Source organism: Oncorhynchus mykiss, chromosome 4, assembly GCF_057628025.1.
Source record: "Oncorhynchus mykiss isolate SJ-2025 chromosome 4, ASM5762802v1, whole genome shotgun sequence".
Classification (NCBI taxonomy): domain Eukaryota; kingdom Metazoa; phylum Chordata; class Actinopteri; order Salmoniformes; family Salmonidae; genus Oncorhynchus; species Oncorhynchus mykiss.
Genome location: NC_143025.1, coordinates 82,789,068 through 82,810,544, shown reverse-complemented (window position 1 = coordinate 82,810,544; position 21,477 = coordinate 82,789,068). Strand labels below are relative to the sequence as shown.

At 40.6% G+C, this 21,477-nt stretch overlaps 1 protein-coding gene across 1 annotated transcript; it reads right to left on the bottom strand.

Moving 5' to 3' along the window:
* Positions 1 to 11,256: 11,256 nt before the first annotated feature.
* On the bottom strand, positions 11,257 to 15,085 carry LOC110522527 (4-galactosyl-N-acetylglucosaminide 3-alpha-L-fucosyltransferase 9-like). The gene is made up of 2 exons (XM_021600973.3): positions 14,821 to 15,085; positions 11,257 to 13,566 (listed from the first exon to the last, which is right to left on the bottom strand). The coding sequence occupies exon 2, from the start codon at positions 13,563 to 13,565 to the stop codon at positions 12,453 to 12,455; it is 1,113 nt and encodes a 370-aa protein (XP_021456648.3). The 5' UTR covers position 13,566; positions 14,821 to 15,085; the 3' UTR covers positions 11,257 to 12,452.
* Between the last annotated feature and the right edge of the window lie 6,392 nt (positions 15,086 to 21,477).

Genomic DNA, 21,477 nt, shown 5'->3' with positions numbered 1-21,477 from the left:
GTCACATTTGTGTATTTTCATCATAAATGATTGCTTATATTTCACAGATGTTTCATTCATAGATTTTAGGTTTGTATGAAAGTGTTTTTTTGCTAAACGCCTATCCATTGTTTATCTTGAATGGAATGTTTGTATCCTGTATATTTGACTGTGATATGTAGTTGTCTCACCTAGCAATGTTAAGATGAATGCACTAACTGTAAGTCACTCTGGATAAGTGCATCAGCCAAATGACAAAAATGTCAAATATACATGTTTTACATACAGATCTCATCAGGGGCACAACTTTCACTTTCACATGTCACCCCCAAATTCAGAAATTGCATTTTTGTCCCCCCAGTTTTATCATTGGAACTTGATACAAAATATTGCAACTGTGTGGTTTTGGGCAATGTGGATGCCTCGGAGTAGTTGGGTAGACTGTTTAGAGTGTTTATCCGACTGGGGAGAAAAACCTAATTTAGGCACTGGATCTGATATTACTTAACTGAATTATTATTTTTAAACATAAATATTGATGTCACATATGTATAATTTGTACAGTTCTTTATTAAAAATGCAGTTATTTGTTATATTTGACTGTAAAACCTAGCAGTAGTGCTTATTTCTCTGAGAGTGAGGCGGATATACAGTGCCTTGCAAAAGTATTCATCCCCCTTGGCATTTTATCTATTTTGTTGCATTACAACCTGTAATTTAAATGGATTTTTATTTGGATTTCATGTAATGGACATACACAAAATAGTCCAAACTGGTAAAGTGAAATGAAAAAAAATCACTTGTTTAAAAAAATAATCAAAAACGGAAAAGTGGTGCATGCTATGTATTCACCCCCCTTTGCTATGAAGCTCCTAAATAAGATCTGGTGCAACCAATTACCTTCAGAAGTCACATAATTAGTTAAATGAAGTCCACCTGTGTGCAATCTAAGTGTCAGATGATCTGTCACATGATCTCAGTTCCTGTTCTGAAAGGCCCCAGAGTCTGCAACACCACTAAGCAAGGGACACCATGAAGACCAAGGAGCTCTCCAAACAAGTCAAGGACAAAGTTGTGGAGAAGTACAGATCCGGGTTGGGTTATAAAAAATATCCAAAACTTTGAACATCCCACAGAGCACCATTAAATCCATTATTACATTTTTTAAAGAATATGGCACCACAACAAACCTGCTGCTGTCACACCCTGACCATAGTTTGCTTTGTATGTTTCTATGTTTTGTTTGGTCAGGGTGTGATCTGAGTGGGCATTCTATGTTGTGTGTCTAGTTTGTCTGTTTCTGTGTTTGGCCTGATATGGTTCTCAATCAGAGGCAGGTGTTAGTCATTGTCTCTGATTGGGAACCATATTTAGGTAGCCTTTTTGGTGTTGGGGTTTGTGGGTGATTGTTCCTGTCTTTGTTACACCAGACAGGGCTGTTTTTGGTTTTTCACGGTTTCTTGTTTTTTGTATATTGTTCTATTTTCATCTTTATTAAAGATGTATAACAATAACCACGCTGCGTTTTGGTCCGCCTGTCCTTCAACAGAAGAATCCCGTTACAGCTGCACACCAAAACTCACAGACCAGGCAAGGAGGGCATTAATCAGAGGCAACAAAGAGACCAAAGATAATCCTGAAGGAGCTGCAAAGCTCCACAGCGGAGTTGTCAAGATCATCATCAAGGTGGAAATGACCAGACCAAGGTGCAGCGTGGTGAGTGTACATTATCTTTTATTAAGAACAAAAACAAGAAACAACAAAATGAATGTGAAGTTTACTAGGGCTATACAGGCCACTAACAAAGTCAACAACCCACAACTAAGGTGGAAAAACAGGCTGCCTAAGTATGATTCCCAATCAGAGACAACGATAGACAGCTGCCTCTGATTGGGAACCACACTTGGCCAACCACACAGAAATACAAAATATAGAATGCCCACCCCACATCACACCCTGACCTATCCAAATAGAGAAAAAAAACATATCTCTAAGGTCAGGGCGTGACAGGAGATTGGAGTATCTATCCATAGGACCACTTTATGCCGTACACTCCACAGAGCTGGGCTTTATGGAAGAGTAGCCAGAAAAAAATCCATTGCTTAAAGAAAGAAATAAGCAAACACGTTCCTGTACAGTTGTTTCCAAAAGTTTTGAGAATGACTCAAATATTAATTTTCACAAAGTCTGCTGCCTCAGTTTGAATGGTGGCAATTTGCATATACTCCAGAATGTTATGAAGAGTGATCAGATGAATTGCAATTAATTGCAAAGTCCCTCTTTGCCATGCAAATGGCCTGAATCCCCGAAAAACACTTCCACCTTATTTTAGCCCTGCCACAAAAGGACCAGCTGACATCATGTCAGTGATTCTCTCATTAGAGGTGTGAGTGTTGACAAGGACAAGACTGGAGATCACTCTGTCATGCTGATTGAGATTGAATAACAGACTGGAAGCTTCAAAAGGAGGGTGATGCTTGGATTCATTGTTCTTCCTCTGTTGACCATTGTTACCTGCAAAGAAACAAGTACCGTCAGCATTGCTTTGCACAAAAAGGGCTTCACAGGCAAGGATATTGCTGCCAGTAAGATTGCCCCTAAATCAACCATTTATCAGATCATCAAGAACTTCAAGGAGAGCAGTTCAATTGTTGTGAAGAAGGCTTCAGGGTGCCCAAGAAAGTCCAGCAAGTGCCAGGACTGTCTCCTGAAGTTGATTCAGCTGCAGGATCGGGGCCCCACCAGTACAGAGCTTGCTCAGGAATGGCAGCAGGCAGGTGTGAGTGCATCTGCATGCACAGTGAGGCAAAAACTTTTGGAGGATGGCCTGGTGTCAAGAAGGGTAGCAAAGAAGCCTCTTCTCTCCAGGAAAAACATCAGGGACAGACTGATATTCTGCAAAAGGTACAGGGATTGGACTGCTGAGGACTGGGGTAAAGTCATTTTCTCTGATGAATCCCTTTCCGATTGTTTGGGGCATCTGGAAAAAAGCTTGTCCAGAGAAGACAAGGTGAGCGCTACCATCAGTCCTGTGTCATGCCAGCAGTAAAGCATCCTGAGACCATTCATGTGTGGGGTTGCTTCTCAGCCAAGGGAGTGGGCTCACTCAAAATTTTGCCTAAGAACACAGCCATGAATAAAGAATGGTTCCAACACATCCTCCGAGAGCATCTTCTCCCAACCATCCAGGGACAGTTCTTGTGGTCAATCTTCAAGAGGTGGGGGGACAAATAAAAACCCACAGATTATGACAAACTCCAAGCATTGATTATGCAAGAATGGGCTGCCATCAGTCAGGATGTGGCCCAGAAGTTAATTGACAGTTTGCCAGGTCGGATTGCAGAGGTCTTGAAAAAGAAGGGTCAACACTGCAAATATTGACTCTTTGCATCAACTTCATTTAATTGTCAATTAAAACCTTTGACACTTATGAAATGCTTGTAATTATAATTCAGTATTCCATAGTAACATCTGACAAAAATATCTAAAGACACTGAAGCAGCAAACTTTGTGGAAATGTAATATTTGTACATCAGCGGAACCCATCCAACTTGAAGGAGCTGGAGCAGTTTTGCCTTGAAGAATGGGCAACAATCCCAGTGGCTAGATGTGCCAAGCTTATAGAGACATACCCCAAGAGACTTGCAGTGTCACACCCTGACCATAGTTTGCTTTGTATGTTCCTATGTTTTGTTTGGTCAGGGTGTGATCTGAGTGGGCATTGTATGTTACATGTCTAGTTTGTCTATTTCTATGTTTGGCCTGATATGGTTCTCAATCAGAGGCAGGTGTTAGTCATTGTCTCTGATTGGGAACCATTTTTAGGTAGCCTGTTTGGTGTTGGGTTTTGTGGGTGATTGTTCCGGTCTCTGTGTTTGCACCAGATAGGGCTGTTTTAGGTTTTCAAGTTATTTGTTTTGTTAGTCTGTTCATGTATAGTTGTCTTTATTAAAGAACCATGAATAGAAACCACGCTGCGTTTTGGTCCGCCTCTCCTTCACCTCAAGAAAACCGTTACATGCAGTTGTAATTGCTGCAAAAGGTGTCTCTACAAAGTATTGACTTTGGTGGGTGAATAGTTGTACACTCAAGTTCTGTTTTATTTGTCTTATTTCTTGTTTGTTTCACAATAAAAATATTGTGCATCTTCAAAGTGGTAGGCATGTTGTGTAAATCAAATGATACAACCTGGAATTATTTGTAAGGCAACAAAATAGGAAAAATGCCAAGTGGGGTGAATACTTTCGCAAGCCACTGTAAAGCATTTTGCAACAAAAGTAACATGATTATTTGTCTCCCTGAAATGAAACCATCAAGTAGATTTTAAACAAATACATGTCTGTCATTGAACAACCCCATGCCATGATTAGACAGTGAACAATAACACCAATCGCTTTCATAATTTCTTTGAACAATACAAGCAGATTCACCATCATTTCTAAAAATGGATATATACTGTTTTGGAATGAAACTATTGCCTATTCATATTGTAAACTGCTTCTGTTTGTACCTGTGTTATATGCACAGGTAGCATGTACAGTTATACACTCTTATCTTAATGTTAGTTCTGCTCTTGTATGTACCATGTATTCATTACCTGTTTCCGCTGTTTCAAAACCACTACCATTCTACCACCTTTCATGCCCATTTCATTCCTGTGTGTGTCCATAAAGTATCCTTGCATGAAACCCCCCAAGAATGTTTGAGATAAAGAACCTTGTCAGTGTGTTGGCCTGGGATCTAGAAACCTGATCTTGACACCTATTTGCATGACTAGTTTTGAAGCTCCAGGCAAGAACACATTCTTGGCCAGGTGTGGAGATCAAATGACCAGTTTCACACTGTACTTCAGATACTGTGCATCTGACTGGATTTGATAAATTAAAACTTTGTGATACTTATTTTCCACCATAATTTGCAAATAAATTCATTAAATCCTACAATGTGATTTTTCTGGATTTTTTTTTCTCATTTTGTCTGTCATCGTTGAAGTGTACCTATGATAAATTACAGGCCTCATCTTTTTAAGTGGGAGAACTTGCACAATTGGTGGCTGACTAAATACTTTTTTGTCCCACTATCTCATTTGGAACATTCTGTGGCAGTGGTTTCAGTTACATTTTTTTTTTTTTCTCAATGGCTTTGGTGCTATTTTCCAAATTCTTAGTACAAAACTCAAGAACTGGTAACACTTGTAACACAGCAATTCTTATTTTCAAAACCTTTTATTTTGCATTCATTTTGTTTGGAGACATATTTCACCACAGAACCATTGATCCAAAATACACTGTTATATGCTGTACTGTGAAGTACCATGAGAACATCGATTTAATCACCAAAACACAACATGATATCTAATCAATTTAGTTGTTTTAACAACCAGTTAATACAATAGCAAAAAAATGCAAGATACATCGCTCAAGAATACATTCTGCCAGAGTGAAGTGGTGCAGTGAACAAGCGACTGAATTTTTGTTGTACTCAGTGAATTGAAAATGTGGTTACAGTTTTGAAACATTGCACCAAAGTGATTGAAAGAAAATGTAAATTGCCTACTTGTGAGCATTCAGCAGTTGATGAGCATCACATTGTGATCAGACTGGTTGGGTAGGTCATTCCTCATGGCACAATGCCTCTCCCCTTTTGACCCATATATTTTGTGTGTACATTTTGCATAATAACTTATTTACATAAGTATTCAGACCCTTTGCTATGAGATTCGAAATGAGAACCTTCCAGAAGGACAACCATCTCTGCAGCACTCCACCAATTAGGCCTTTATGTTAGAGTGGTCAGGCGGAAGCCACTCCTCAAAAGGCACATGACAGCCCACTTGGAGTTTGCCAAAAGGCACCTAAAGGACTCTCAGACCATGAGAAACAAGATTCTCTGGTCTGATGATACCAATATTGAACTCTTTGGCCTGAATGCCAAGTGTAACGTCTGGAGGAAACCTGGCACCATCCGTGAGGTGAAGCATGGTGGTGGCAGCATCATGCTGTGGGGATGTTTGTCAGCAGCAAATCAAATCAAATCAAATCAAATCAAATCAAATTTTATTTGTCACATACACATGGTTAGCAGATGTTAATGCGAGTGTAGCGAAATGCTTGTGCTTCTAGTTCCGACAATGCAGTAATAACAAGTAATCTAACTAACAATTCCAAAACTACTGTCTTGTACACAGTGTAAGGGGATAAAGAATATGTACATAAGGATATATGAATGAGTGATGGTACAGAGCAGCATAGGCAAGATACAGTAGATGGTATCGGGTACAGTATGTACAAATGAGAATGTAAACAAAGTGGCATAGTATAGTATAAAGTGGCTAGTGATACATGTATTACATAAGGATACCGTCGATGATATAGAGTACAGTATATACGTATGCATATGAGATGAATAATGTAGGGTAAGTAACATTTATATAAGGTAGCATTGTTTAAAGTGGCTAGTGATATATTTACATCATTTCCCATCAATTCCCATTATTAAAGTGGCTGGAGTTGAGTCAGTGTCAGTGTGTTGGCAGCAGCCACTCAGTGTTAGTGGTGGCTGTTTAACAGTCTGATGGCCTTGAGATAGAAGCTGTTTTTCAGTCTCTCGGTCCCAGCTTTGATGCACCTGTACTGACCTCGCCTTCTGGATGATAGCGGGGTGAACAGGCAGTGGCTCGGGTGGTTGATGTCCTTGATGATCTTTATGGCCTTCCTGTGACATCGGGTGGTGTAGGTGTCCTGGAGGGCAGGTAGTTTGCCCCCGGTGATGCGTTGTGCAGACCTCACTACCCTCTGGAGAGCCTTACGGTTGAGGGCGGTGCAGTTGCCATACCAGGCGGTGATACAGCCCGCCAGGATGCTCTCGATTGTGCATCTGTAGAAGTTTGTGAGTGCTTTTGGTGACAAGCCAAATTTCTTCAGCCTCCTGAGGTTGAAGAGGCGCTGCTGCGCCTTCTTCACGATGCTGTCTGTGTGAGTGGACCAATTCAGTTTGTCTGTGATGTGTATGCCGAGGAACTTAAAACTTGCTACCCTCTCCACTACTGTTCCATCGATGTGGATAGGGGGGTGTTCCCTCTGCTGTTTCCTGAAGTCCACAATCATCTCCTTAGTTTTGTTGACGTTGAGTGTGAGGTTATTTTCCTGACACCACACTCCGAGGGCCCTCACCTCCTCCCTGTAGGCCGTCTCATCGTTGTTGGTAATCAAGCCTACCACTGTTGTGTCGTCCGCAAACTTGATGATTGAGTTGGAGGCGTGCGTGGCCACGCAGTCGTGGGTGAACAGGGAGTACAGGAGAGGGCTCAGAACGCACCCTTGTGGGGCCCCAGTGTTGAGGATCAGCGGGGAGGAGATGTTGTTGCCTACCCTCACCACCTGGGGGCGGCCCGTCAGGAAGTCCAGTACCCAGTTGCACAGGGCGGGGTCGAGACCCAGGGTCTCGAGCTTGATGACGAGCTTGGAGGGTACTATGGTGTTGAATGCCGAGCTGTAGTCGATGAACAGCATTCTCACATAGGTATTCCTCTTGTCCAGATGGGTTAGGGCAGTGTGGTTGAGATTGCATCGTCTGTGGACCTATTTGGGCGGTAAGCAAATTGGAGTGGGTCTAGGGTGTCAGGTAGGGTGGAGGTGATATGGTCCTTGACTAGTCTCTCAAAGCACTTCATGATGACGGATGTGAGTGCTACGGGGCGGTAGTCATTTAGCTCAGTTACCTTAGCTTTCTTGGGAACAGGAACAATGGTGGCCCTCTTGAAGCATGTGGGAACAGCAGACTGGTATAGGGATTGATTGAATATGTCCGTAAACACACCGGCCAGCTGGTCTGCGCATGCTCTGAGGGCGCGGCTGGGGATGCCATCTGGGCCTGCAGCCTTGCGAGGGTTAACACGTTTAAATGTCTTACTCACCTCGGCTGCAGTGAAGGAGAGACCGCATGTTTTCGTTGCAGGCCGTGTCAGTGGCACTGTATTGTCCTCAAAGCGGGCAAAAAAGTTATTTAGTCTGCCTGGGAGCAAGACATCCTGGTCCGTGACTGGGCTGGATTTCTTCCTGTAGTCCGTGATTGACTGTAGACCCTGCCACATGCCTCTTGTGTCTGAGCCGTTGAATTGAGATTCTACTTTGTCTCTGTACTGGCGCTTAGCTTGTTTGATAGCCTTGCGGAGGGAATAGCTGCACTGTTTGTATTCGGTCATGTTACCAGACACCTTGCCCTGATTTAAAAGCAGTGGTTCGCGCTTTCAGTTTCACACGAATGCTGCCATCAATCCACGGTTTCTGGTTAGGGAATGTTTTAATCGTTGCTATGGGAACGACATCTTCAACGCACGTTCTAATGAACTCGCACACCGAATCAGCGTATTCGTCAATGTTGTTATCTGACGCAATACGAAACATCTCCCAGTCCACGTGATGGAAGCAGTCTTGGAGTGTGGAGTCAGCTTGGTCGGACCAGCGTTGGACAGACCTCAGCGTGGGAGCCTCTTGTTTTAGTTTCTGTCTGTAGGCAGGGATCAACAAAATGGAGTCGTGGTCAGCTTTTCCGAAAGGGGGGCGGGGCAGGGCCTTATATGCGTCGCGGAAGTTAGAGTAACAATGGTCCAAGGTCTTTCCTCCCCTGGTTGCGCAATCGATATGCTGATAAAATTTGGGGAGTCTTGTTTTCAGATTAGCCTTGTTAAAATCCCCAGCTACAATGAATGCAGCCTCCGGATAAATTGTTTCCAGTTTGCAGAGAGTTAAATAAAGTTCGTTCAGAGCCATCGATGTGTCTGCTTGGGGGGGGATATATACGGCTGTGATTATAATCAAAGAGAATTCTCTTGGTAGATAATGCGGTCTACATTTGATTGTGAGGAATTCTAAATCAGGTGAACAGAAGGATTTGAGTTCCTGTATGTTTCTTTCATCACACCATGTCACGTTGGCCATGAGGCATACGCCCCCTCCCCTCTTCTTACCAGAAAGATGTTTGTTTCTGTCTGCGCGATGTGTGGAGAAACCCGTTGGCTGCACCGCTTCGGATAGCGTCTCTCCAGTGAGCCATGTTTCAGTGAAGCAAAGGACGTTACAGTCTCTGATGTCCCTCTGGAATGCTACCCTTGCTCGGATTTCATCAACCTTGTTGTCAAGAGACTGGACATTGGCAAGAAGAATGCTAGGGAGTGGTGCGCGCTGTGCCCGTCTCCGGAGTCTGACCAGAAGACCGCCTCGTTTCCCTCTCTTTCGGAGTCGTTTTTTTGGGTCGCTGCATAGGATCCACTCCGTTGTCCTGTTTGTAAGGCAGAACACAGGATCCGCGTCGCGGGGAAAGGGAGACTAGTCAGGTTCGAGGGAAAGATGAACAGAGCAAAGTAGAGACAGATCCATGATGAAAACCTGCTCCAGAGAGCTCAGACTGGGGCAAAGGTTCATGTTCCAACAGGACAATGACCCTAAGCACACAGCCAAGACAATGCTGGTGTGACTTTGGGACAAGTCTCTGAATGTCCTTTAGTGGCCCAGCCAGAGCCTGGACTTGAACCCGATCGAACATCTCTGGAGAGACCTGAAAATAGCTGTGCAGCGACGCTCCCCATCCAACCTGACAGAGCTTGAGAGGCTCTGCAGAGAAGAATGGGAGAAACTACCAAAATACAGGTGTGCCAAGCTTGTAGCATCCTACCCAAAAATAATCAAGACTGTAATCCCTGCCTAAGGTGCTTCAACAAAGTACAAAGGGTCTACATATTTAGTAGATGTTTTAATTTCTTTCTTTTTTTTAATGCATTTGCAAAGATTTCTTCAAACCTGTTTTTTCTTTTGTCATTATTGGGTATTGTGTGTAGATTGATGAAGAAAACAAACGTATTTAATCGATTTTAGAATTAGGCTGTAACAAAACAAAATGTGAGAAAAGTCAAGGAGTATGAATACTTTCACAATGCACTGTGTGTATTGATGTTTTTTTATTTATTCACGTTAATTGAACCTTTTATTTAACTAGACAAGTCCGTTAAGAACAAATTAATATTTTACAATGATGGCCTACCCGGCCAAACCCTCCCCTAACCCGGACGACGCTGGGCCAATTGTGTGCCGCCCTATTTGGACTCTGATAGCGACCAGTTGTGATCGGGAGATTAAATTGTAAAACAATGTGAAGGCTATGAGTTCCGTTTTTAAATGTATGTATTTCTGTCCTTGAGCTGACCTTGTCTATTAAAGTTCTGTCATGTTTTGTGTGGACCCCAGGAAGAGTAGCTGCTGCTTTCGCAACAGCCAATAATAAAATACAAAATAAAATAAAGAATAATTCCTCTCTCCACGCGCCATATGCTGAAACTGCATATTGTACCCTACACATAGAGAGATGATGGATAATCATAGCTGTCTCGACTTTAAGGAGACATGGAAGTTATCAGAAAAGGGAACATTCACGCATTCACATATTTTATAACACGATATAGAGCCTCATTTTACTCATTTTAGGTCCATCGAAAAAATTGAACTAATATCGATATACAGTCGATTTTATATATCGGTACTCATTACTAATTAGCGTACAATATAATATAAACCAGGAACTCTTTGTTTACATGTCGAATGAGGTCAGGAAAGTTATTTGTAAACATTGGCATTTTCACTGAACTATGAAGAGCAGGATTAGCAAACAAATCCACAATGCTTTCAGGTTCTACTCACTGGGCACACCACGTCATTTCCACCTGGATAATTGGGTAATATTTGGTTGAGAGTGATGTTGATCAATGAGATTACAAGATTTATTCACCCACTCAAAAAGACAACCATTTAAAAGTTTAAATGGAAAAACAATGCCAGATAATGTGTTGATTTATAAAACAGATGTATGCGTTATTACTCTATAATGTATAGTTCCGGGAAACCTCAATGTGGCTATGGATGTCTTCCTCACTGTAAGGTTGAATGTTACATTAGTTTGTAAAACAGCCTTAACTTTAGGCTATTTACTGGATTACAAAAGTAATATAGCATTTTGTTTACTTGACAACGTAAACAAAAATCAACATTTTAAAGGAGATGTACAGTATCTACTGCTTGGATAGTTCCGTCTGAGCCACTGGCTTAATCCCATTCTTTAACTTTTATTTTTGGTTCAATTGGAGACGTTAATCCAACACATGGTCAAGTTAATAGGCTATTTATGTATTTCAAAAATGATATTGAATTGTGATTGGTTGTCAATGCAACCAAATATAAACAATTGAAGAGGAAAATCAAGTTCAATAATATAACTAAATCAAATCCAACTTGAAATGAAGTTTATTTGATTTATCCCTAGTCTTTCATTTTTCGTTGAGATGTAGTCGTGAATCCAACATATCAATTGTTAATTTGAAGACATTTAAAGCCAGACTAAGTCCGTGGCACAGATGCAACTATACAAGCAGAACATAAACCTCTTTAAATGTTGATATTTGGTGCAAAACCCTTGATTCCTGATTCATCAGGCACCTTCTCTATTTTCTCTCTTGCCTCTCACTCAAACCTACACACATAATGCATTTGAAGAGGAAGAGATGTACCAATCACATCCATCTCTAACGATGTTGGTGCAGGAATGATTTGACACACGTATGACGTCTGAGAAATATAATATTTTACTGTCTCTTTACACATACCGCAATGTTTTCATTTGTGTATTTATAAATTTAAAAAAATGGTGAATTTCAAAAGTGTAAATAATGATATTGACGATGGTGAGAGCGCAGTAACCGATGGACTCCATCGCTTTCATAATTTGTGTCTATAAAATCACAACGTTTCCATTTCTATTGTCATGTGAGTATATATTTTTTAATTAAAACGAAAAAAATGTCGGCCTTTTGCCAGGTCCGAATATTTCCGTAGGAACGGTTTATTTTCACAAACTCGTTAGCCTGTAATACAACATAGAAGCCTTCAAATCTGCCCTTCTAAACGAATTTATTTTAGACCAAAGCCTAAGTAACAGCCATAAGATTGAATGAAAAGCAAGAAATAGACACAGCTTTGTTTTCAATTTACTTTAGAAAAAACTAATGAACAGAAACAGGCAATAGGCTACAGCTGGCTTCACTGTTTCCCCGCTAAATAGACCTACAACGAAACTCAATGTATCGCAATGAGTGCACTCAGCAGAGTAGTACATTCCACAAAAATATTTCCTAAAGAAAACGAGCATACAGACAATATGATGATAATCAGTGGCCTACAGCAGTTTCTCAAAAACATGTGAAGTTTAATAGGTGATCTCGTGCTAGAGAATTGTACATTTTTCAAGCACATTTTGTGCTTTTTTACACACTTTGCCATAAGGCTGAGTGAGAACTTTGCAGTTTTACAGCTAATTTCCTGTAATTCTAAACATTGTTAGTCATGGTTTATGACATGTTCATATTCATATCTGGGGGGTGGGGGGGGGAACTACACCAGTGATGGTAATAGCTAATCAGAAGGGACTAATTAAACCAAATACCATTTGTAAAGATCGTGAACAACCCTGTACTCCTTATGTTTGCCTATATGGTCACAGGCATAACAAATAGATTGGATGAACTCTTGACTCAGTTGAATTAGATGTTGCTGAGCAAATAAGTTTCTACGCCACTGAAAGTAGCGCAGATATGCCTCATCATCCTTGTCCAACTTCAGGAGGAATTCAGCCAGGGCTTTTGCATTGGGAAAATCATTAACATGGATGAAGGAATCTCCCGGGACAAAGTCCTCATAGTTCTGTCTCGGTGGGCCCAATACTACTGGCACAGTTCCTGCTACAAGTGGTCCGTTAAGCTTCTCAGTGATGTAGTCTTTGTGGACTGAGTTCTCAAAGGAGAGGTAGAACTTACAGCTGGAGAGTGTTGAGAAGTAGTCCTCATATCTCAAGAATCTTGCAAAGGCTTTTCCATAGACATCCACCTTAATATGTTTGACAAGTTCTCTGTAATAGTTATCCCTTACTGCTGTTCCAGTTGCAGGGTTATTGTTACTCACAATCCAGCAAACTAATTTATCCTTCTTGGGCAGCACAAAGTCCTCACCCTGGCCTTTCCTTGCAGTTAAGCGCCAACGTACAGGGATGTCTGCATCTTCCCTATAACTCAAGGTCAAGTTGAAAAGGTTCTCTAGACCAGGTATTCTAATTGTGTTTGTAGGTGATTCCACATGATACCAGATCCACTTTTGGAATGGTGGTCGAGGTGATGGAGGCAAGTTGGATAAATCATGTTTGATGGATTTGTGAAAGATGAGCACCCCATCTGCCTTGTTGTACAGAGACCGGTCATCTGTCAGGTGGCAGCCATCAATGTTGAAGAAAGTGGTGCAATCTCTAAAATCAAACCTGCGGTTTTCTGGCCAGAACCACAACAGCATGATGGGCTTGTCTGGCTCTGGCTGCTTCTTAGATAAGGAGCTGTTCTCAGGTGACTTTGAGTAATGACGTGGCAAAGCAGGTTGGGGAGGGCAGATCTGAGATGGAGCTGATTGATAGTACATTACAAACAGCGTCAGAAATCCCCCTATACCAAGGATCGAGAACAGGACAACGCGTACAACTCCAGAAACCATTTTGGGCATTCTGCAAAAAAAAAAAAAACTTTTTGAATGATTTTAAGTCAATTGAATCTTCCTGTACACAAAACAGGTTGTTTTACTTCTTAACAGTCTGTTTGACTTCTTAACTGCTTGTTTTACTTGTTAACTGCTTGTTGTACTTACTAACAGCTTGTTGTACTTACTAACAGTTTGTTTTACTTGTTAACTGCTTGTTGTACTTACTAACAGTTTGTTTTACTTGTTAACAGCTTGTTGTACTTACTAACAGTTTGTTTTACTTGTTAACTGCTTGTTGTACTTACTAACAGTTTGTTTTACTTGTTAACAGCTTGTTGTACTTACTAACAGTTTGTTTTACTTGTTAACTGCTTGTTGTACTTACTAACAGTTTGTTTTACTTGTTAACAGCTTGTTGTACTTACTAACAGTTTGTTTTACTTGTTAACTGCTTGTTGTACTTACTAACAGTTTGTTTTACTTGTTAACTGCTTGTTGTACTTACTAACAGTTTGTTTACTTCTTAACTGCTTGTTGTACTTACTAACAGTTTGTTTTACTTGTTAACTGCTTGTTTTACTTCTTAACAGCTTGTTTTGTGTACAGGAAGAAAGTATGAGAAAATAGCAAATGCAACAACTGCACAAAGTATATGTCAGCCCAGAACTGTAAACCAAATCCTGTTACAACAAAGGGGAAGCGGACGATACAGGGCCAAGCAACATGGTAAGAGATGTCAGTTAACTTATTCAAGAGGGACAAGTCTGCTTTTATCTGTAAAATAGACTTTTATTTGTTAATTAGCTTTTACCCTGTAGCTGAAAGACAACTATTACGTCTCTCTCGTTCATGCCATACACACCCACCTCAGGTCTGTGTCTGTCAATAGTTCACTTTTAGTCTCAGTACAACACAATTTTATGGACATTTTACAATGGTTGGTGAGGTGTATTTTAAACAAGTAACTTCAAATCTCTACCCTTTACTAATACAGTTCCAACCTGCTCTTCCGCTTTGTTCTGCAATGTGATCTGGTTTAGGTAATGACAATCTCTTCTAAAATTGTTTCAAATGTATTTGTCATGTGTAAAAACACTTAATCAGACTTAACCTTTGATTATTTCACTTGACCTTTCAAAATGACCCTAAGGATCCTCTCCCTTCATATTTACAAGCAGGTCTATAAAACAAACTATGTTCACTTAGCTACCATATTCTTAGATAAGTGAAGTCTGTAGTTTAATGAGGTCTATAATCAAAGAGAAAAAGATCGACTCACGAGTCAACAGGTTGTTCTTGTTCAGAGATGTTCAGTGATCTGCTTTGTGATCGGTTTTGGAATTCCTACACACACCCAGTCAGAAATGTTGAACTGTGTGATTTGTTTCTCAGTCACATACTCATCTGTTCAAGTATATAAACGTGAAACAGTGAGACGCTGTTTCAAATTATCTTCAAAATATACACCTATTGTTTACATTTGAAAAGGAAGAAGCATCAGACAGCGGCAGAAATACGCTTCAGGGGAAAATTTCAGGAGTGGCAAAGCAGATTGTGATACTTCCTCCTTAGTCACAGCCAATGAGCAGCAAGGGCAGAAATTGAGAAAAACGACCGTAAACTCAGCCAGAGAGAATTATTCTGAATTAATACTTCATTAACCCTACAGAGATTATGACTTAATTAGGATTTTGATATGAGGGTAATGTTTTAAATTCCTTTTGTCAGCATCTTAGCTTCAAACATAGCCCCCTCCCAGGTATTAGTGTGTCCTGTATCCATGACGCCACTGTTGTGTCCTGATACTACCCGGACAGGTTACCATAACCTTTACCTGTATCTAGTTGTTTTTAGAAAGATCCTGGTTCTACATAGCTATCTATCATTGCGCACTGCGCTTTATTATGGGTGACAGTTTTGGTATTCATCATTGCATTATCTACCAGAAAGTTGGATGGCCCTCTGATGTCACGTACTGCAGGTTGATACATTGCTATGTTTTCATTTATAAAGCATTTTTACAAAAAGTCCCACTCTACCTAACATCATTACTAAACTTTAGACACACAAGTTACCACACCCGGTCTCGGGGATGGCTAACTTTGAAAATGATTTTGGTAAAATCAGAATTTAGTTCTTGCACCTTATTTGTGGAACGATCTTCAAAATGTACTCAAATGTAATGTTCTGGCCCCGCTAGTGTAATTCAGAAAGCTGAATGAGGACCTCATTACCATGAATGTGTTTGTTTTTTATGACCGTGTTTTTCTTTCTGCTTGCATTATACATGTATATTTTGATGTGTGTATTTTCTGTCATTTATGTCATTCAGGGCTCATCTGTAAAATAGACCTTGTTCTCAGTTTGACTCCCTGATCAAATAAAGGTAAATAAAAATAATTTAAAAAACACATGTGTTTTTGTTATTGTATTGCATATGTTTTAAATTTCTTTTATTTTTGTGTGCCGTTTTTTGGCTGTATTGCTCTGTTTCTGAGAGTATGGGTTCCATATACTAACACCTAAGTTTTTATTTGTACATGTGTTTTGTACTAGTAGAAACCTATTATAGATGTGTTATGTTCTATCTAGCATTTGTAGTTCTATTTGATATTATGACATCTTTAGCCGTTTCTGTCCCACTATTGTTTGTGGAGACATGCATTCTCAGAGGATCCATGTGAACAGTAGATCTGTGCCAGAAAAGAGGGATAGACCAATGAGTGATATATGGTTGGCTTCTTAGCAATGGTGATCAACTTTACCGCAGAGATGGATTGTAAATCTCAGTGTGCCCATCCTCTCGTGTCGTTGGCCTGGGGTAGGATCAGATAGGGTTAAAGTAGTGGAATAAGCTGGTGAGTTTTAATGAGTGGGTTCATCTATGCCGAAAGAATCCATTGAAGGGATACCGTACGTTGATTTTGGCTTCTTTTAGAGACGGCTCGCTGAAGCATATTGACATGTAGTGTCCCAAAGGCTGCCGTAGAACCCAACTCCTTTTTGTCTGTGACTTTGCGATTGTCTGGGGAACATCGCAAATGAGCTATTTTCTGGTAAATGACTGCTGGCTGGTGGCAGAATATTATAGGCCTATGTAAATTCGGTCATATTGGCAGAATATTATATAAATAAATAAACATGTGCTGCATTCTTTACCTTTCTTTTAGACATAATAAATTAAATTGGGTTAGGCGAATAACTTGAAATGTGATCCCTAAGCCTACTAATACATTCATTAAAAACACCCCTTTATGGGCCATCAGTGGGACTGTATTATTGAGTATGTGAGATGGTGCACTATTAACGGCTAATAGAGCTACTTGTTCGTTGTGCATTTGTTATCGAGCTATTTAGTTAGGCATCGTAATATTGTCGACCATCATCAACTTATCTAGGGGGGAAAGTCTAAATGACAGTCAAGTGACAAACAACTGTTGTGATAGGCCTATATCATGGATGCAAAAGCAGCCAGTGCGGGAAGAATATCCAGAATATGTTGGTTTCTAGTGCTTTCCGCCAGTGAAGTTGTGATCCACGTTGGATCCAATCCAATACCCCTACATTTATGTTGAGTATCTGCTATTGTTAGAAGATTTAACAGAGAAAGCATCAGAGTATAGAAGATTTTACAGAGAAAGAGTAAAGGTAATGAGTTAATGGTTTCATATTTTTCTGTGCGTCTCATTGGACACCGTAAGCTGTGCACAAATTGTGTTGGATAGCCTGGGCTGTTATGCTTACACCCAACTGTATTTCACTTTGTATTATTCAGGACATTTAATGACACATTGTAGCCTAGTGGGCTTATATACACTGGGATACGGTCCAAACACTTAAAAGACACACCCTATCCCCTCAGCCCTCAAAATAAGTGAACATTTCTGATGACATATCATGACGTCTGACGAGTATACACTTGCAGGGCAAGGGGCGAGGGAGGAAGTAATGATTTTTAAATGGACCACCCTTGGCCGGAAATTCGTCACTCGTTCATCCCGCTATGATTGTGTTTGCACCCACCGGTAGCTTGTTGGTGCTTTATATGCGCTACAGTTAATTATGAGTGCATGTTAACTTATTTTAAATATATAATTATTAATATACGCCTACTGTATGATAGCAAATTAATTATCTAACTAACGTTAGCCTGTCTCGCTGGAACTTCTGAAGAAGGAAAATGTTTTACTTCTACAATTTCCAAAAGATAACCAAACAAAAACATAATGACTTTTTACAGACATGTATGTACCTTCATGTGCATTAGTAGGACAATTTCTAACGTATTTGCATTCGTTTTTACTTATAGGTTGACTTCTCCATTGATGTTGTTTTTATGCTTTTGCGGACTTTTCTTAGCGGATGTACAATCGTCCGAATTGAATTATGGGGAGTTTCAGGCCCGGAGTGAACATATTTGTACACTTGCAAAGCCGACGAAAAACGAGGGCTGAAGGGCTTACGTTGCAAACTTCCCTTGCTTGGTTCATCATTTGGACCACACTCCAAGATGGCAAGGAGGATTCCCCCAAGGGCATAAAGCGCTGGTAAGTGGACAAGGGTGTGTTTTTTTTTTAAGTGTTTGAACCGCAGCCAATGATTTGGTGAATTTGAATGACGTTGTCACACCCTGATCTGTTTCATGTGTCTTTGTGCTTGTCTCTACCCCCCTCCAGGTGTCGCCCATCTTCCCCATTATCCCCAGTGTATTTATACCTGTGTTCTCTGTTTGTATGTTGCCAATTCGTCTTGTCAAGCCTACCAGTGTGTTTTTCCGTGCTCCTGTTTTCCTAGTCTCTGTTTTCTAGCCCTCCCGGTTCCACCTGCCCTGACCATTCAGCCTGCCCATACCTCGAACCTGCCTGCCCCCCTATGCCTTTCGGACTCTGACCTGTTTATTGAGCTTTTGCCTGTCCTCAACTTGCCTATTGCCTGCCCCTTGTATTTTAATAAGTATATGAGACTCAAACCATCTGCCTCCTGTGTCTGCATTTGGGTCTTTCCCTGTATCGTTATGGATGTAAATAATTATGTTGTGAGGGCCCAGTAACAAATGGGCTCTATCCCTTTCATCATAGAGGCTATTGTTACTTTTTGTCTCTAAAATTACAATGTTTCCATTTCTATTGTCATGTAACAGTCTTTATTTTATTGAAACAACCAAATATTGGCCTTTTGCCTGATCTGAATATTTTCATAAATTCTTTAGCCTTAACTACAAAATACAGTGGGGCAAAAAAGTATTTAGTCAGCCACCAATTGTGCAAGTTCTCACAATTAAAAAGATGAGAGGCCTGTAATTTTCATCATAGGTACACTTCAACTATGACAGACAAAATTAGAAAAAAAATCCTGAAAATCACATTGTAGGATTTTTTATGAATTTATTTGCCAATTATGGTGGAAAATAAGTATTTGGTCACCTACAAACAAGCAAGATTTCTGGCTCTCACAGACCTGTAACTTCTTCTTTAAGAGGCTCCTCTGTCCTCCACTCGTTACCTGTATTAATGGCACCTGTTTGAACTTGTTATCAGTATAAAATACACCTGTCATCAACCTCAAACAGTCACACTCCAAACTCCACTATGGCCAAGACCAAAGAGCTGTCAAAGGACACCAGAAACAAAATTGTAGACCTGCACCAGGCTGGGAAGACGGAATCTGCAATAGGTAAGCAGCTTGGTTTGAAGAAATCAACTATGATAGCAGTTATTAGTAAATGGTAGACATACAAGACCACTGATAATCTCCCTCGATCTGGGGCTCCACGCAATATCTCACCACGTGGGGTCAAAATGATCACAAGAACGGTGAGCAAAAATCCCAGAACCACACGGGGGGACCTAGTGAATGACCTGCAGAGAGCTGGGACCAAAGTAACAAAGCCTACCATCGGCAAGGGCATTGAAGATGAAACGTGGCTGGGTCTTCCAGCATGACAATGATCCCAAATACACCGCACGGGCAACCAAGGAGTGGCTTTGTAAGAAGCATTTCAAGGTCCTGGAGTGGCCTAGCCAGTCTCCAGATCTCAACCCCATAGAAAATCTTTGGAGGGAGTTGAAAGTCCGTGTTGCCCAGCAACAGCCCCAAAACATCACTGCTCTAGAAGAGATCTGCATGGGGGAATGGGCCAAAATACCAGCAACGGTGTGTTCCAACCTTGTGGAGACTTACAGAAAACGTTTGACCTCTGTCATTGCCAACAAAGGTTATATAACAAAGTATTGAGAAACTTTTTTTATTGACCAAATATTTATTTTCCACCATAATTTGCAAAGAAATTCATTAAAAATCCTACAATGTGATTTTCTGGATTTTTTTTCTAATTTTGTCATAGTTGAAGTTTACCTATGATGAAAATGACAGGCCTCTCTCATCTTTTTAAGTGGGAGAACTTGCACAATTGGTGGCTGACTAAATACTTGTTTGCCCCACTGTATAAGCCTTAAAATCTGCCCATATGAACACATTTATTTTAAACCATAGGCTAAAGAACAGCTACATGAATTACAAGACAGTTAGTTACCTGTTACAAGACTGTTGATAACCACGTTGCCAAATTTTGGCAATGAAGGCAGCATTTCTACTTACCCGGAGATGTAAGAACTCAATTCCTTTCTTGAAGGTTTCAACATTGGCAACATTGGCAAGTAAAGTAGTGACTGCAGAGCCAAAGGAAGGGTGAGAGGGGAAATTACAATGTATTTTAATTAAGTAAACTATATTAGGCCTACACACAGTTTATTATTTTATTGAAATAAACTGTACGTGTTAATTTAGATTATTTCACATCCATTAGTAGAGACTAAAATTACTTTAAACTTTTTTCCTGCTTTCAATATGTATTTTATTTTCTAACGCATTTCATGTCTGGAGTTCACTGTTTTGCACTGTTTTTGTCCAGTCTCACACCCAGACTTTTGACATTCTGCTATGTATTACACTCAGTGGCGATTTTAGCATGTAAATCTTGGTGGGGCAAAAAAAGTTTTATGCATGCCAGCAAAGCCACAACACTTAACAATACATTACTTTCACTATAATGGTGACAAACGGTGCCCACAAACTGTTAGGGCCTACATACAGCTGTCCCAACAGCAGAGTCCCAACCGCTTACCACTGCTACACCTGGCTATCAGCGGAGCCTTTTAAGCAGCGAAACAGTTCAATCAGCCTCATTTACTGCCTTTGAAAAAAACATAGCTGATATGGCTGACTTGCTTAAACAAATGTGGTTTCTACTAACAATGAATATGTACAAACTATGGCATAATGGGAAGACGAGCGGATAAGAGGCAATCCATCATTTCGATTAAGACGTTAATGAGCGAGCTAGGACAGACATAGTCAATATAGCACATATGTTCAGAACTTTTGAAATGTACAGCGACAGAATCCAGAACATGGGACGTTCTTACACTATTCTCCCTGTACAAGTCAGAACCGTAGGATAAATAAAGGGGGCATATAAGCAGACAATGAAAGCACTTACAATATTCGATGTTGACATTTCTCTAAAACAGGCTATAGGCTACATGTGCACCAACAAGTCAGAACAGTAGACTAATGAGGGAGGAACAAATTATTAGGGTCCTTCTCTAGAAATCCTGACTTGGAATTCATTTTAGAATTTTACCAGTCGGAGCTAGTTCCCAGTTGTCTTGAACTCACTGATATGTGAGATTTCCCAGCTCCGAGTTTCCAGTTGTTTCTAACGCGACAGAAGTCATGCTGGATTGACAGCATGGCCGATGTATTCAAACTTTTCTGGCGTATGGCATTACCCCCTTTTTCGTGATATCCAATTGGTAGTTACGATCGTGTCTCATCGTTGCAACTCCCCTACGGAGTCGGCGAAGGTCGAGAGCCAAGTCGCACCGCTTCTTTACACACTGCCCACTTAACCCGGAAGCCAGCTGCACCAATGTGT

What these genes read in the sequence shown, in the direction of transcription:
- LOC110522527 (XM_021600973.3), bottom strand. Translation starts at nt 13,565, where the DNA reads ATGCCCAAAATGGTTTCTGGAGTTGTACGCGTTGTCCTGTTCTCGATC.